Raw genomic sequence first — 16,161 nt, 5'->3', positions numbered from 1 at the left:
GTATTGTAGCTACAGAAATTGCAAAGCCAAATTTGTTTCCTATAGGAGACATATTACACAAGTGAAATTTTAAAAAATGTTTTGCTAAACACACACACACACACACACACACACACACGGAGGAAAGGAGGTCAGTCCTGAAAGCTGGGGGGATCCGAGGCGCGGCCACCTGGTCCCCCTCTCTCATCCCTTCCCATCACTTCCTGCTCTAGTTTTGGGAGGTGATCAGCGATGAACATGGCATCGACCCCACCGGCACATACCATGGGGACAGTGACCTGCAACTGGAAAGGATCAATGTCTACTACAATGAGGCCACAGGTAGGGTGGGGGGCACCTTCTGGTGTGGGGGTGTGGGTTGCCTGGGAGGGGACAGGATGCTCTCCAGCGCCTGTGGCTCCTGGTGCTCACACCAGCTGCCCTCCATCTGCCTCCCTGCAGGAGGGAACTACGTGCCCCGAGCCGTGCTGGTGGACCTGGAGCCCGGCACCATGGACTCCGTCCGCTCCGGCCCCTTTGGCCAGATCTTTCGGCCAGACAACTTTGTGTTTGGTGAGTTCCAGGGGTGGGGCCCAAGGAAAGGAGCCCCTTATTCCTTCACTCCGGGTGCCTTGATGAGAATTCCCTAGCTAGCACCAGAGTTGGCAGTGACCACTGAGTCCCAGAATGGACAGAGAAGTCAGGGACGTGATGGGGTCAAACAGGTCATGGTGGAGGCCCTGGGGAGGGCCTGGACAGCAGAGGGATCTGGCGGGCTTCCTGGATGAGGTGGCATTTTAACTGAACAGTCGGACTAGAGCCAGGTTGCAGGGTGCAAGCCCCGAGCTCTGCCAACTCATGCACTGGACAAAGAGTTAATGAGCTCTGACGACACTCCAGGCCCTGCACCAGAAGCTGGGGTACAGCAGAGAACAAAGCAACCTGAGCTGCCTGCTGTCGGGGCCCACTCCCTACCCGGGCCTTGAGCTGCCATCTTGGTGGGGAGCCCGCTGCAGAGATCCATTAGTACAGCTCAGCCCTGGACTGTCAGCTGGGTGACTTTGGACAGGCTCCATAACCTTTCATGACTCAGTTTCCTCATCTTCAGAACAGGGATATAGATGATCTACTGTTTAGAACCAAGGAGATGGCGTAAAGCTCTCACTGTGTGTAAAGAACTTAGCATACAGGAAAGGGTAAATAAGCATGTATTGTAGTTGTTTCCATTATCATTATAAATACCTGCCACCTAACAGGTGAGTGGGACAAGGACTGGCCAAGGGACTTGGAGAGAATAGCATATGCAAAGTCAGTAAGCACAGTTTTGGAACTTAGACTCAAGGAGGTACTCGTGCTCAGTCATAGTCCTTATTGGGAGCTCTTTTCAAGACTGGGCTGGTCACATATACCCTACCCTGACCTAGGCCCCAAGCTCCACCCTCCCCCAGAACCCTTGTAAGCCTTTTCCTCTGAACATGGTGGTTTGAGTCTGAAGTCTGAATAAGCTGTGTGACCTTGGACAAGTGACTTCCCCTCTCTGATCTATACAAAGATTCTGAGAGATGATGATGCACCAATGTGGGCATGATACCTAATGGGTCCTCAGGAATGGCTGTGGAAAGAGACACAACTGAGGTTTGAGGCCTTTTTGAATAACCACGGGTGGCTCGCAGTTGGGCCAAGTGATTCTATGGTACATGCTGAAAGTGTGGACTCGGGCCAGACCATCTGGACGGAGCCCTAGCTGTCCCACTTGCTTGCAGTGTGACTTTTCACACAGGAGCTAGTCTCTCTGAATCTTCATTTTCTCATCTATAAAATGGAAGTAAAAAGAGTATGTAAGCTGAGCACTGTGGCACACACCTGTAATCCCAGCAACTTGGGAGGCCAAGGCAGGAGGATCACAAGTGTGAGGCCAGCTTCTTAGCAAGATCCTGTCTCAAAATAAAAGACAAAAAGGGCTGAGGATGCAGCTCAGTGGTAAAGCACACCTGTGCTCAATCCCCACTACCCTCCCCAAAAGTATGTAAGTACCTCAGAGAACTGGGGGAAAGATTCAGAGATGCAGGATGTGCCCAAAGCTTAGGGCCTTTGGAGGCTCCTGGCTCTAAAGGACTGTGTTCCAGACACAGCCAAGACAAGTCTTGCTCCCCGTGGGTCTGCTCCAGCCGGGAGTCAGACACAGGAGTCCCTCAGATAAACACATCACAACATGCAAAAGGTTGAGAGAGGCAGGTATAGGAAGAAAAATAAAAACAATCTAAAGGCGTGGAGGAGGATCCACATGTTGGATCCTTATCCTATCTGGGGATTGTCATCTCTGAAGAGGTGACATTGAGCAGAAAGTGAGGGAGGAGCCCTGAGGAAAAAGAATCCAAGGCCGCCAGAACGACCGTGCAAAGGGCCTGAGGCAGACCCAGTCTGGCCTGCTTGGAGAACAATGAGGAAGTCCTGGAGGCTGGAGCAGGTTCCCTGGTGGGGACGCAGCCCCCAGGGCTTTGGGAGGAGGACCTGGGCTTTTACCCCGTGGCAGGTGAAGGCCAAGGTGGGGCTGAGGCTCAGGTATTCACGGGCGCCCTCTGGCGGCTGCAGAGAAGACAGGCTGTGGGGGTGGGGTCGGGAGCCCGTTTCAGGTGGGTGAGGATGGAGCTGGACCAGGGGGAAGCAGGTGTTGTCAATAATAACAGCCAATATTCTAGTACTTGACCTTGTCCTCCTGCAGCTTGCATTCCTCTGTGAGATTCCAGGCAATAAACATGATTAATCTGAAAACAAGTTTGTCAGTACCCAGGGACGAGGAGTAAGAAGTCAGGGGTTGAGCCACAGAGTGGCAATTGCTGAGCCCCACGAAGTCTTGAAGGAGGAACCTGGGGGCACAGCATTCCCGGCAGAGGCACATCCGGTGCAAAGGCCCCAGGGCAGGACCAAGCCTGGCTGTTGGAGGAGCCCTGGTGGCTGGAGCAGAGGAAATGAGGGGGAGGGAGGGAGGAGGCCAGTGGCGCCGGATAGCGCAGGTCCACAGGTCGGCCTACTGGTCAAAGATAGGAGAAGGGGAGACCGGCTCCGTGGTGCAGCCTTCATCCAGCTACTCTGACGCCAACCTGGGCAATTTAGCAAGACTCAAAACAAAAATAAAGAAGGGCTGGGGGTGCAGTTCAGTGGTGGAGAGGCCCTGGGTTCGATTCCCCAGTGCCGCAAAAGACAGGAGGGGCATCTGGGGGTGGTTTTGAACTAAGGTGGGACACAACCTGATTTCGGTTTCCCATCCTCTGGCTGCTGGGCAAACTCAGGACATGGAGGGAAGCAGAGAGAACAGTTAATGATAACGGTAGCAATTTGTGCTACTGTGCAGTGAATTGAGCACAGACGGCAATCATGTGCTGTACATTTCCAACACTTAGAAGAAAGGATTTTTTTGTGGGGTTGGAGTACCAGGGATTGAACTCAGGGGCACTTGGCCAGCGTTATTGTTCAACTAGCCGGGGACCCTCCAGATACCGGGTAGACGGGGTGGAGGGCGGGGCTTGGGTCAAGGCCTGTGCTGGGCTCCTCTCCCCGCCCCAGGCCAGTCGGGAGCCGGCAACAACTGGGCCAAGGGCCACTACACCGAGGGCGCGGAGCTGGTGGACGCCGTCTTGGACGTGGTGCGCAAGGAGGCGGAGAGCTGTGACTGCCTGCAGGGCTTCCAGCTGACCCACTCGCTGGGCGGCGGCACGGGCTCGGGCATGGGCACGCTGCTCATCAGCAAGATCCGCGAGGAGTTCCCAGACCGCATCATGAACACCTTCAGCGTGGTGCCCTCGCCCAAGGTGTCGGACACGGTGGTGGAGCCCTACAACGCCACGCTGTCGGTGCACCAGCTGGTGGAGAACACGGACGAGACCTACTGCATCGACAATGAGGCGCTCTACGACATCTGCTTCCGCACCCTCAAGCTGACCACGCCCACCTACGGCGACCTCAACCACCTGGTGTCGGCCACCATGAGCGGGGTCACCACCTGCCTGCGCTTCCCGGGCCAGCTCAACGCCGACCTGCGCAAGCTGGCCGTGAACATGGTGCCCTTCCCGCGCCTGCACTTCTTCATGCCCGGCTTCGCGCCGCTGACCAGCCGGGGCAGCCAGCAGTACCGCGCGCTGACCGTGCCCGAGCTCACCCAGCAGATGTTCGACGCCAAGAACATGATGGCCGCGTGCGACCCGCGCCACGGCCGCTACCTGACCGTGGCCGCCGTGTTCCGGGGCCGCATGTCCATGAAGGAGGTGGACGAGCAGATGCTGAGCGTCCAGAGCAAGAACAGCAGCTACTTCGTGGAGTGGATCCCCAACAACGTGAAGACGGCCGTGTGCGACATCCCGCCGCGCGGCCTCAAGATGGCGGCCACCTTCATCGGCAACAGCACGGCCATCCAGGAGCTGTTCAAGCGCATCTCGGAGCAGTTCACGGCCATGTTCCGGCGCAAGGCCTTCCTGCACTGGTACACGGGCGAGGGCATGGACGAGATGGAGTTCACGGAGGCCGAGAGCAACATGAACGACCTGGTGTCCGAGTACCAGCAGTACCAGGACGCCACGGCCGAGGAGGGCGAGTTCGAGGAGGAGGCGGAGGAGGAAGTGGCCTAGGACCCCTGCGTTTACCCGCTCGTCTGCCCACACCCCCAGCCAGGCCTCTGACCGTTGACCTTTGCCTCCTCTGCAACCCCAAGAACCTCATGACCTCCCCACCCAGCCTGACCCTAGGACCCCACCATCCATCCTCACTTTGCCTTGACCCTAACAATACTGCGGAGTTCACATCACCTCGGGTCACTTCATCTCTGACCCTAGCCCAGCTTTGACCTTGAACCCTACCTTATCTCCAAACCCCCATGGAGATCTTCCAACTTGGACACCTCTCTAAGCCCTGCTTCACCTTTTCTAGCCCTTCGCCGCGCCCCCCCCCCTCCTTATTAGCCCTCCTTTATCCCAACTCCCTCACCTTTGATACCCCCAAACCCCATAAGCCCTGGTTTGCTCTTGACCCCTCCCTCCGAGCCAAGTCTCATCTTTGACCTCAGGAACCCCTGCTCCCCTCTCACCGCCTTCTCTCGTTCTCATAAGCTCCTATGTCCTCCCTGACTTCTCTCCCCGGGCGCCTCCTACCTTGGCTTCCCTGGGAGCACTGTCAGGGAGCACTCCCGACTACCCCTCCTCTGCCTGACCCTGGATGAATAAATGAGTCCTTGCCTGGCGTGTTTCTGTGGAGTTCACTTCATCACCTTGTGCAGCAAGCAGGGGCTTCTCCCTAGAGGGTGGAGGTGGGTGCCAAAGGCTCAGCTGTCTCAGGGGGATGGGAGCAGAGGCTTGGGAATCACAGGGACCAGGCCAAAACCACTGAGCAGCCCTCCAGTGTTCAGTGAGCCCTCAGCCTCTGACCCCCTGCCTGTCCCTCATCTGGGGCTGTTTGTATGAGCGAGGATGACTGGGGGGGGCCTGTCTGCTGCTCTGCCTGTGTCGACCTCTGTGCCCCCTCCCTTTCTCCCGTGCGTCCTTTCCTTGGGCCACCTCCCTCTGGCGGTGCTGGGTGTGGGGTGGCTGGTGAGAATGGACCAAGGGAAAGAGCAAGAGTGGAAGGAAGAGGAAGCACTTTCTGCAGACTGAATTCTCGCCTTCCCTGGAGTAAGGAAGGAGAGGGGAAGGCCTGAGTGTGACCGTGGGGACAGGACATAGCCCAGCCTCCAGGATAAGCCTGAAGTTTCAGCCTCTGAGCCTGCCCCTAGCCACCCATCCCAGAGAAGCCTAAGCAGCCAGGACGCCTAGGTTTCTCACAGTGGGTGGGGGCAGGGGCCTCCGTAAGGGAGGACGTCACCCGTTAAACTTCCTCTGTCAGCCACACAGGAAGCCGGGGCGGCTCAGGGCCCAGCCCCAGGCAAGCACAGGCCCCCAGGACCCCTGGGGAAAGGGCCCAGCCGGGCCAGCCCTGCAGGGACATGGGATCCAGAGCTGAGTAAGAGCTGCCCCCTCCCTCATCCTGTGGGCCAAGATTCCCAGGCCTGGGCTGGGGCAGTGGGGAGCTATGGCGGGGGCCGGCCCGGGAGGTACAGTGACCCATCGGGGCAGGCATCAGGGCAGGACCTCAGCTGGCCTCCCCTGTGTGTTCTCTGGGGCCTACTGGGCCACGCTCAGCCCCTCCTGTCTCCTTCCTGCTCTGGGTGGTTTCACCGGCTCCTCTGGACTGTGCCTCTGGTGGGTGTGAGTGGTCGCTTCTGGGAGTCAGCAGAGTGGGTGATGTGAGGGGGGGAGAAGCCGTGTGTCCACATGGGTGGGTGCCTGACTAGTGCCCGAATGAGGGTAAAGTGCCAGGGACTCCGTGCAGCTGGACAGCACCGTGTGTCTTGAGGAGTCTCCTCTGGGTCTTGCCATCTCTCTCCTGGAGCCCAAGTCCCAGCATCCTCTGCATGATGTGGGGGCAGGGAAGGTGGGGGTGGTTGTAGGGCTCACAGTAAGCACCAGGGCATCCTGCTTGCTGTGCTTCCTCTAGTGAGGAAGGTGGGGTCAGCCATGGGGACCCCATGAAACCTCACCCAGGGGCACAGAGGCAAACCACAAAGATGCCCACTCACCCAAAACACGCACAGCCATGCAAGGAAAGACAGACGTGAGTCATCCGCACACTTGCTCTGTCACACACACACACACACACACACAAACACACACACACGCTCATATAAGCAGGCATTCAGCCACGCACACTGCTGTGCTCTCTGGCTCTCCTGCACACTCACAGGCCTGCACCTAGAGCTTCCCACAGCTACACACGCCACCACAGACACCAGTCACACACCAGCACACCTGCTCACACACACAGGCACAATCACATGCAGAAACAAGTCCCTGGGTCCTCTAAGCCCTCTTCTGTCCCACAGAGGGGGTCCCCCAGCGGTGTTTGATTGGTTCTTCGAGGCAGCCTGCCCTGCCTCCCTACAGGAAGGTGAGTCTGGGGCCCTGGGGGTGGGGATGGAGGAGGGGCCTGACGCCCTGGACTTAGAAACCCACTCTCCCTGCAGATCCTCCCATTCTGCGGCAGTTCCCCCCAGACTTCAGGGACCAGGTACTCAGGGGGGCCTCTTGCTCCTTCCGGCCAGGGCCAGTCCCATAGAGGGCTGAAGCTCTGTGCTTGGACCTGGAACCCCCAGACCCTGATCTGATTGTCAGTCTGCTTCTCTCCTTTTTCCAGGAAGCCATGCAGATGGTGCCCAAGTTTTGCTTTCCTTTTGATGTAGAAAGGTATGGAAAGGAGCAGAGACAGAGGGACCCCAGGCTCTCGGGGATCCTAAGTGTTAAACACAGAGCAACTCAGACATCTGGAGACCCATTACCCAGGGACCTGGAGACCCAGGGACCCAGACAATCAGGGGCCTGGATAACTAGTGACCCAAATGCATAGAGACCCAAGGACCCATGAACTCATGGTCTCAGGTACCAAATGATCCATAAACCAGGGACCCGGACACCCAAAGTCCAGCCTGGTGGGGCACAGCACTGGGAGCATGGTTGGAGGGAGTAGGGCATGGGGAGCTGGATTGTCAGGACTCCCCGAGAGCCTTGCCCACCTCCAGGGAGCCTCCCAGCCCTGCCGTCCAGCATTTCACATTCGCCCTCACGGACCTGGCCGGCAACCGCAAATTTGGTTTCTGCCGCCTGCGAGCTGGTGCACAGAGCTGTCTGTGCATCCTCAGGTATGGAAAGAGAGCCTGGGACAGGGTGGGAAGCACCAAGCCTAAGCCAGGGTACTCCATTCAGCCCCTCCTCTCTCCGCAGTCACCTGCCATGGTTCGAGGTATTCTACAAGCTACTGAACACAGTGGGGGACCTCCTAGCTCAGGACCAAGTGAGACCAGCCCCCCTTTCACTCCTGCCAGAGTCCCAGTCCCTGCCCCATCTTGTCTCCAGCCCTTCTCTGAACTACCAGACCAGTCCTGAGTCCCTCCGAGGCCACCTGGCCTGAGCCAAGGCCCTCAGAGTCCCAAACCCTCCTCCTGGTTCAGACACTCCCCGACTTCCACCCAGGTCTCCGAGGCTGAAGAACTTCTTCTAAATCTGCTGCAGCAGCCCCCTCCTGGGCCCCAGGTCTCAAGAGGGCTGGTGAGTAGCTCCCAACTCCTGGGCCACGGACGCTAGAGGGATGGGGAGGATGTACCCCAGCCCTGAGGAACACGCAGCTATACCTGTCCCCCAGGGCGGCAGAGTGACCATCTCCGGTGTGCACGGAATACTCCCTCCTGCCCCCGGGAACAGCAGGCTGGTGAGCCAGAATCAGGCCCCTGGAAGGTTGGGCACCCAGGTGAGGTCAACTCGCAGACTGATTGCTTACCCCCACCAATGCCCCCACCAGCTTTCCTGCTTCGTGGCTCCGGACTCCGACTCCCTGCCCTCCATTCCTGAGAATGTAAGTAGGGACGCGGGAGGGAACTCCGGGGGCGGGCAGAGGTCCCAGAACCCAGAGTGGAACGCCAGATCTTGGCGTCTGCCCATGCTCAGCGCGTGCCCCTCGGTTCCTCAGAGAAACCTAACGGAGCTGGTGGTGGCGGTGACAGATGAGAACATCGTGGGCCTGTTCGCCGCGCTCTTAGCCGAGCGAAGAGTCCTGCTCACTGCCAGCAAGCTCAGCACGGTGAGGCGGGGGAGAGGACAAGGCCAGGATCCACCCGGGGGGAGGACACAATGGGAGGGGCTGACAGTGGGAGCTCCACCTGACCCACCCTATCGGGTGGAACGGGAGTGTGTGTGGTGTAGCTCCTCCTCCTTGGGCTCGCTTGGCTCCGCCTCTCTGGAGGATAACATCCTAGAGCCCTAAATTCTAGCTCCGCCCCTAGGGGTATAGATGGGTGGGATCTGAATACACCGGGCGGTGGAACCGTGAGCTGGAACCGGGAGCTGCCTTAGAGTCCCTCCTCTTTAGGGGTTGGGGTCAGTGGAGGGTTGCCATGGCTCCGTCCCTAGGAATGGAATCTGAGCGGGCTGAATCTTAACTCTGCCCCTTACAAGGAGGAATTAGGACAGGCAAAGTCTTGGCTCCACCCACTGAAAAGCACGAGACAGTTCTCTGTAACACTGTAACCTCGGGGAAATTGCTTCCAGGACCCCAAAGGATACCAAAATCAGCAAGTGCTTAAGTCCCTTATCTAAAATGGCATAGTATTTGAATAGAACCTATGCATGTCCTCCTATGAACTTTAAATCATCTCTAAGTGACTTCAAATACCTCATACAATGTAAATGCTATGTAAATAGTTGTTATGCTCTATTGTTTGGGAATAATGACATGGAAAAAAAGTCTCGTTCAGCACAGATGCATTTTTTTTTAAATATATTTGACCCAAAGTCGGTTGAATCCGAGTTTGCAGAATCCTCAGGTACCCAGAGCGGACTGTCATTAGACAAATTCTTGGTCTCCATCTGATTCCTAAAGGGGTCTGAGTTTTCCCCCATTTCACCGCAGGGTGAGGGAGGAGGAGAAATAGGAGACTGGGAAGGTTTGAACCGTCGACTTAAAGAGGGTCCTTGAAGTTAGGAGGCCCTAACTCTAAACCCTTCACCTGTCCCCAGCTGACTTCCTGTGTTCACGCGTCCTGTGCTCTCCTGTACCCCATGCGCTGGGAACACGTGCTGATCCCCACGCTGCCCCCGCACCTACTGGATTACTGCTGGTGAGGAATGCGGGCCTGGAAGGGGGGGCCGGCCTAGGGAAGAGGCCTGGGGTGGGGGCAGTGCCCGCATGACCCTGGCTCTCGGTCCGCAGTGCGCCTATGCCCTACCTCATTGGAGTGCATGCAAGTCTTGCCGAGGTGAGAAGGAACCGCCATCCCGCAGGTGGCGGGGCGGGAGGGATCCCCTTCCCCACCAGGGAGGGATCCTCAGGCTCTGAGAGAGCATCTTCCATCCCTTGCAGAGAGTGCGCGACAAGGCCCTGGAGGACGTCGTGGTATTGAACATAGACTCCAATACCTTGGAGACGCCCTTCGAAGACGTGCGGACGCTGCCGCCAGACGTGGTCAGGGTCACCCCCTCCCACTCTTCTCCAGGAGCCGGAAACCTCACATTTGCTCACTCAGTGCCTCCCTCTGGCCCTACCTACAGGTGTCCTTGCTGAGGCTAAGATTAAGGAAGGTCGCGCTGAGCCCCGGGGAAGGAGTGTCCCGTCTCTTCCTCAAAGCCCAGGCCCTGCTCTTTGGCGGCTACCGCGATGCGCTGGTCTGCAGCCCGGTGAGCAGCAGGGATAGATGCCGAGAGAGAGGTGGCTCTCCCTCGCTCTCTGCGTTCCTGAAGGATTCACAACGCTAATAACTTGGAGCGTTCGTGGAGGAGTGACCTGTACCTGTTTGCTCCCCTGTAAAATGGGATGCCGGTAGTGCCCACCCAAAAGGGTTGAGTCGGCGAATGGGCGTATTCCAAGCACTTCGCACCGTGTTAGCATATACGGAGTCCTCCATAAACGCCGGGTCTTGCTGTTATTTAATGCTCACGCTGAGATGGCTACTGTTAAAGCCCCATTTTGTAGATGACAACCCGAGGCTTGGAGAAGCTCCACGTGGAGTGGGAGAGTGGAATCCAGAACCCTGATCTGCTCTCAAGCTCCTTCGTCCCCCCCACACATTTTTCATAACTATTCTTTTAAAACTGAGGGGATGCCAGGGTCATTTACACATCTGGCTTTCACCTCCAACGCTCCCTAGTGGCCTCCCCATTAGGACTTCCCTCCCCCTACACTGGCTCTGTCCTGCCTTCCACAGTCTCCTCCCAGCAGGGGTCAGAGGTTACCTGGGAACACCTGAGTCAGGTACCATACCTGCTCTGCAGCTCTCCCAAGGCTCCCAACTCTGTAGAGGTAAAAGGCCATCCCATGGCCCATGAGTCCCTGCAGGGGGTCAGGAGCACAGCAGGCATCCAGTTGATGTTTGCCACATGGCTTTATGGTAGAATGAAGGAGGTGGTTGGGGATCAGGAGAGCCACTGGGAGCTCAGGACAGGGCTCCTTCTTCCAGGGCCAGCCTGTAACCTTCAATGAAGAAGCCTTCTTGGCCCAGAAGCCTGGGGCGCCCCTGCAGGCCTTCCACCAGCGGGCTGTACACCTGCAGCTGTTCAAGCAGGTGGGTCAGAACCCTGAGGGTGAAGCCAGAGAGGGCCTACTGGGTTCCCAGGGGTGGGTTGAGGACAGCCTCTGAGCCCGAGGCGAGGCTCCAGCAGACCTCTGAGATCTTATGAGGGGGCTGGGGCTGCTCCCAGGGGACTCCCCAACTCCAGAATCCCCAGGTGGGGAAAAGACCTACTTCTAGGCTCCTGGATGGATTGGGGGGGGGGGTCCAAGTTCCTGGATCCCTAGGTGGGCATCTGTGAGTCTGTAGAGAGGGCAGGTCCTGACTGTGGACTCCCTTTTGGGTGGAGGAGGAAGCAGGCAGGGATTCCTGGGTCCTGGGAATGTGGGAATAGGGAGCAGGACCAACTCCTGGGTTCCTGGGAGAAGGTAGGTGAACTCCAAAATCCTTCCATGCCAGGCTTGGTTCTAGGATCCCTGAAGGCGGGCTCAAGTATTACAGGCTCACAGGAAGGGGCGGGCCAGGCTGGAAGGGCAGGGTTTCTCATTTGGTCCCAGTAAGGGAATCAGATCCCTGGGAACAGGTCCTGACTTGGGGCCAGGACAGAGTAGGTTGTTTCCTGAGGTGGGCTCCAGATTCCTGGACCTTTGGGTGGGCCTCTGGAGGAGCTGGGAGGGCAGGAAGGGGCACCTACGGACATAGCCCTTACATCCAGGTGTGTCCGACCCTGTCCCCACTGCAGTTCATCGAAGCCCGGCTGGAGAAGCTCAACTCGGGGGAGGGCTTCTCCGATACCTTTGAGCAGGAGATCAGCTGCTGCAGGGATTCCTCAGGTGAGCCCCCTGCTGGCTTCCGGGTTCCTCCCCTACTAAGCCCCAGCCAATGCCTGCCTTGGATGATACCTGCTCTCCTCACCCCAGGCACCCTCCGCTCCTATCAGCTCTGGGCCGACCACCTAAAGGTAGTAACACCAAACACTTGTTACATGTTGATTGGATTAATTTAATCCCACAATAGTCCTCAATGGGGTCCGTGATTATGCTCATTTATAGAGATGGGGGAATTGGCCAGCAGCACAGCCCGGGGTGGGAGTGGGGCCTGGGGCCCAGCCCTAGTATAGTGGCCCCAACATCCCAAGTTTCTCCTTTGGCAACCTTCTTCCACAGAAAGGTGGTGGTGCTCTCCTGCATTCGGTCAAAGCCAAAACCCAACCAGCCGTCAGGATCATGTACCGCTCGGTGAGCTGCGCAGGATAGGCCAGACTGCTGGGGTGACGAGGGGAGGGGACCGAGGACGTTTGAGGCTCCAAGGGCGATGGGTCACTTAACCCTGACAGGCAAGTCCTGCGAAGGCCTTCATCAGAGCTGATGCAGCAGCCAAGCTGGGAACGGTCCTCCCGCTCTCATGTCCCCTCCAGCAGGCTCGGCTGGGCCAGCATCACTTCTTGCCCATTTAACATTGACAGTCAAAGATTCACTGGTGACTCTTGTCCTCAGAGGATACATCCCAGCTTCTGCCCGTCTTTTCTTCTCCAAAGCCTGAAAGTTTCCTGGGGCTTAAAATTCTCCATCCAAGTTTATTCTTTGTTTGATGGAGACAGTGACACATTTTTACAAGGCTGTAGGGCCACTCCCTGTTTTATGTGGGGTTAGGCCTCCAGAAATGCTTCTGTATTAGTCAAGGGGGCAAAAGTTTATGTTGACTTCAGAGGTGGTGCCCAGGGAGTAGTGAACTATTTGGAAGACACAGAGACAGGTCCTGTGGCAAGGCACAGCTGTGCTAGGGGTCACAGGGCTGACCTCAGATGCCCAGTGTCCAGTCACCCATAGGTCTAACTCCCCTTGGCTTTTCCATAGGCCAAGAGTGGCCTGAAGGGAATGCAGAGCCTACTGCTGTACAAGGTAAGGCCATCAATGATGGACGGCAATGCCCTGGGAGGGAAAAAGGAGGGGCCTCCAGTCCTGCATCCTCTTCCTAGGATGGGGACTCTGGCCTGCACAGGGGAGGGTCCCTGAGGACCGCAAGCCTTACCAGCCGCTCAGATCGCCTGCAGCAGCGCCTGCCTATCACCCAGCACTTTGGACAGGTAAGAATGTGCTTCCCAGGCGCACACCTGGAATTATCACCAAATCCTCCACCCTGCCCCCACCCCAGTCTCTGCCTGAACATCTCGCCTCACTCCTCACATACACCAAAATTTGGTGCTCACTTCAAACGCATCCTCCTCCAGAAAGCCCCAGCCCCCTGATTCTGCAGCTCCACATCACTGCCCTCTTCACGTCTTTTGTAGAACAGACCCCTTCGCCCCAGCAGGAGACTTAAGCCAGAAAAGGGACTTTCTGAGCCCCTGGGGGAGAGGTAAGACTCAAGGGGGACCAAGGTTGGAAGTGGAAGACCAGGATGGATCAGAAGGCTCTCCAAACATTAGAGCAGACCAACCAGGGCGGAGATCTCAGGAAACTTGGGGTGCCCTTTCTCACCCAGGACACCTCCACTGAGCCCTGAGGATGCCCAGGGTCCATGGGCAGAAGTTCTGGACAGCAACTTTTTGGGGTCCGGAGAAGAACTGGATTTGCTGAGTGAGATTCTAGACAGTCTGAGTGTACAGACTAAGAGCATGGGCAGCCTGAGACCAAGCCAGAGCTTAGACTGCTGTCACGGAGGGGACCTGGACAGCTGCTTCAGCCTGGTGAGAGGGCCCCCACCCCCCCCACCCAATCTTTCCCCAACTGCCTGTCCAACCTGCCAGCTCTTTCTCATCAGCAGGTCAGCAACCTGCTCTCTCCTCCCATGCCCCACCCAGCCTGACCTACCAGGAAGAACAAGATGGCAACCAGATGAAGAGAAACTGCCAGAGCCCCAGCCCCTGTCCCTGCCTGCAGACCTGTCATCCCTTCAAAACACACCATCATTGGAAATCACATGCTCCTCAAAGAACCCCAATTCCCAGCTGCTCTCAGGCTCCAGCCAAGAAATCATCTCTCCATCCCAGCTTTCAACAGCTTCTACAGACACAAGCAGCCCAGGGGACCCCGAGTCCTCTCCTCTCACTGAGCCCTCAACCCTTCGTCTCTCCCCTCTTCAAAAGGCGACTGAGCACCCTACAGCCTGGGAGATCCCTTGCACCAGGCTCTCCGAGGCAAACACCCAGCCCAGCCCTCCAAAAGGTCCCCAACTTCTAGCCCCAATGGAGCCCAACTTTGATACTGTCAGGACATCCCAGTCCCTCGAGTCTTCCCCAGACCCCAGTTTTCCAAAGAATCCCAGAACCCAGCCTCCCAAGGTCCTGCTACAACATGCTCACTTCCAGTCCCCCGAGGAACCAGGAACCCCCAACACCCTGACCTCACCCACCAGCGACTGGCAAGAGCCCCAGGCCAGGAAGAGGCCCCGAGTTGCTGATCTTAAGAAGTGTTTTGAGGGATAAGGATCAGGGATCTGGAGACCCTGGATCCTCAATAAAGCCACAAGAGCCCAAAGTTGGTCTGTCCTGGTGAGTTTATGGGGGGGCCTACTCTCTGCTCAGAAACCCACCTACCCCCACCCGCCCTCCAGGGGCAGCCCTTCTGGCTCCTAGGTGCACCTAAAAGCCACTCTCTTCTAAGAAGCCCCCTCATGCCCCTAGGATCCCCATAACCTTACAACTCACGGCTACCTTCATCTCTCCATCTAGGCTAATGTTCCCACCAACTCAAAAAAGCTTTATTACATCTCACTACCAATTTTACATAAACGTATAAAAAGTGAGCAGCCCCCCACCCCCTGCCCCCAGGAGCCAAGTCTCTGAAGCACCTTCTTCCCTTCTATTCTCAAGCACTGGGTGAGTCTCATTGCCTAGAGAGGTCACCCCTTCCCCAAGGTCACACAGCAAGGAAGCGAGATGGAGGAAGGGAGGGACCTAGATGGGCAGGCAGCCCCGCACCTTCTCCTTGGAGTCCTGGGGGGCTTGGGCCTCCGCTGCGTGAGAGAACTGAAAGAAAGGATAGGGGGTTGTTGGGCCTGCTGCAGGGGACAGTACACAGCACAGTGAAGACGGTGCAGCAAGCAGGAGTGGCCCCCGCCCCGGCCCCCCAGCTGCATGCAGAGTCGAGCAGAGGCAGCATGCTGCACAGCCACCAGGCCAGCACCCCCCAGTGCCCCCGAGTCGTCAGAGCTGGTGTCTCAGTGGCGGCTGCTCTGTGCGCGGGGGTGTTGGGCAGTCCTGGGCAGAGCGGGCAGCTGCAGCTGTTCACAGCCTTCAGATGAGCCGCTCCTCCGGAGGCAACTTGAGGTTGGGGGGCGGTGGCGCGCGGGCACCCACCTGCTCCTCGCTGCTGGGCCGGTAGGTGCCCTCTGTCTGCCGCTTCTCCCGAAGTTTCCGTACCAGTAGCACCAGCCCCACGGCCAGGAGCAAGGCAGCCAGGATGGAGAAAACCACGATGATAGCAGTAATGGCCTCCTGAGACTACGGGGAGTGGGAGAGGACAGGTGTGACCCACCTGAATCATCCCCAAAAGAGCTGAATCTGGGGCTCCTAACCCCCCCTACACACTCAGACCTGCCCCCCCACACACACACCTGGGATTCCAGGATCCTCATCTACTTTGGGGGTTCAAGGCTCCCCCCACCTGCCACATCCAGGACTCCTGCCCCCACCACACCTGCCAGCTCTGGGCTCCTTATGGTTGTCATATGAGGATCCTGCCAGGACTCTTGGTGTCCTTATTCTGGGACTTTAGGTCTCCTCCTTGTCCTGTTGCTATCCTAGTCTCACACTTGGGGCTCTCCAGTGCCACTTTGATCTGCCACCAGGGAGTGGGGAGGCAGTCCCCTCCACCTGCCACACAGGGGACCCCAACATAGTATCCCAGCTGCCCTCTTTCCACATAAACCCCAACTCACCAGACCCCCACTGTGGCTGGGGACAGAGGGCATGACAGTGCCATTCTCCGAAGTGTTCAGTGCTGTAGGGGCTGGGGAGAGAGGATAAATGAATCCCCATCTCAGTCCCTCTGCACCTTCCTGGGGCACCACTCCCCACAAGTGCAGCAGTCCCCAATTAAAACTGCTCCCCCAAGTCTCTTACGGGAAGAGAGATTACAGAGGCCCCCCCACCCCCACCCCACCAC

At 57.6% G+C, this 16,161-nt stretch overlaps 3 protein-coding genes across 10 annotated transcripts in view; 2 read left to right on the top strand and 1 right to left on the bottom strand.

Moving 5' to 3' along the window:
* Window positions 1-162: 162 nt before the first annotated feature.
* On the top strand, window positions 163-5,208 carry Tubb4a (tubulin beta 4A class IVa). Its single transcript, XM_015503683.2, has 3 exons — window positions 163-321; window positions 442-552; window positions 3,544-5,208. Exons 2-3 carry the CDS (start codon window positions 492-494, stop codon window positions 4,599-4,601), a joined length of 1,119 nt encoding a protein of 372 aa, XP_015359169.1. The 5' UTR covers window positions 163-321; window positions 442-491; the 3' UTR covers window positions 4,602-5,208.
* Window positions 5,209-5,812: 604 nt separating this feature from the next.
* Window positions 5,813-14,532, top strand: Dennd1c (DENN domain containing 1C). 8 transcript variants are annotated; one of them, XM_015503660.2, is made up of 23 exons: window positions 5,813-5,964; window positions 6,884-6,948; window positions 7,025-7,068; window positions 7,195-7,244; window positions 7,577-7,696; window positions 7,779-7,848; window positions 8,028-8,102; window positions 8,197-8,262; window positions 8,353-8,406; window positions 8,521-8,631; window positions 9,567-9,667; window positions 9,760-9,805; window positions 9,910-10,011; window positions 10,098-10,223; window positions 11,003-11,107; window positions 11,796-11,886; window positions 11,974-12,014; window positions 12,220-12,291; window positions 12,910-12,954; window positions 13,032-13,139; window positions 13,344-13,411; window positions 13,538-13,742; window positions 13,857-14,532. In XM_015503660.2, exons 1-23 carry the CDS (start codon window positions 5,948-5,950, stop codon window positions 14,478-14,480), a joined length of 2,406 nt encoding a protein of 801 aa, XP_015359146.1. In that variant the 5' UTR covers window positions 5,813-5,947; the 3' UTR covers window positions 14,481-14,532. The 8 variants fall into 8 exon arrangements, with proteins under 8 accessions (XP_015359146.1, XP_048668509.1, XP_048668511.1 ...); XM_048812552.1 differs by lacking the exon at window positions 5,813-5,964 and adding an exon at window positions 6,013-6,203; XM_048812554.1 differs by lacking the exon at window positions 5,813-5,964 and adding an exon at window positions 6,013-6,203 and having other exon boundaries at window positions 7,006-7,068.
* A 1-nt stretch (window position 14,533) lies between these two features.
* The window catches only part of Crb3 (crumbs cell polarity complex component 3), a 2,506-nt gene continuing 878 nt past the window's right edge, over window positions 14,534-16,161 (bottom strand). The window contains exons 2-4 of the mRNA XM_015503679.2: window positions 15,935-16,005; window positions 15,354-15,497; window positions 14,534-15,023 (exon numbers count right to left, since the gene is read on the bottom strand). Of these exons, the coding sequence (XP_015359165.1) occupies window positions 14,952-15,023; window positions 15,354-15,497; window positions 15,935-16,005 (287 nt within the window). The 3' untranslated portion in view covers window positions 14,534-14,951. The remainder of the gene's footprint in view (window positions 15,024-15,353; window positions 15,498-15,934; window positions 16,006-16,161) is intronic.

The sequence above is a fragment of the Marmota marmota genome, unplaced genomic scaffold, assembly GCF_001458135.2.
Source record: "Marmota marmota marmota unplaced genomic scaffold, marMar, whole genome shotgun sequence".
NCBI classification, from domain to species: domain Eukaryota; kingdom Metazoa; phylum Chordata; class Mammalia; order Rodentia; family Sciuridae; genus Marmota; species Marmota marmota.
Note: the sequence above shows the minus strand (reverse complement) of the source record. Positions and strands in the feature narration are given on the sequence as shown.

What these genes read in the sequence shown, in the direction of transcription:
- Tubb4a (XM_015503683.2), top strand. Translation starts at nt 492, where the DNA reads ATGGACTCCGTCCGCTCCGGCCCCTTTGGCCAGATCTTTCGGCCAGAC. An exon ending in GCCAGACAACTTTGTGTTTG is followed by an intron (nt 553 to 3,543) that starts GTGAGTTCCAGG and finishes TCCCCGCCCCAG; the next exon opens with GCCAGTCGGGAGCCGGCAAC.
- Dennd1c (XM_015503660.2), top strand. An exon ending in CTGCCAGCAAGCTCAGCACG is followed by an intron (nt 8,632 to 9,566) that starts GTGAGGCGGGGG and finishes ACCTGTCCCCAG; the next exon opens with CTGACTTCCTGTGTTCACGC. An exon ending in TCACCCAGCACTTTGGACAG is followed by an intron (nt 13,140 to 13,343) that starts GTAAGAATGTGC and finishes CGTCTTTTGTAG; the next exon opens with AACAGACCCCTTCGCCCCAG.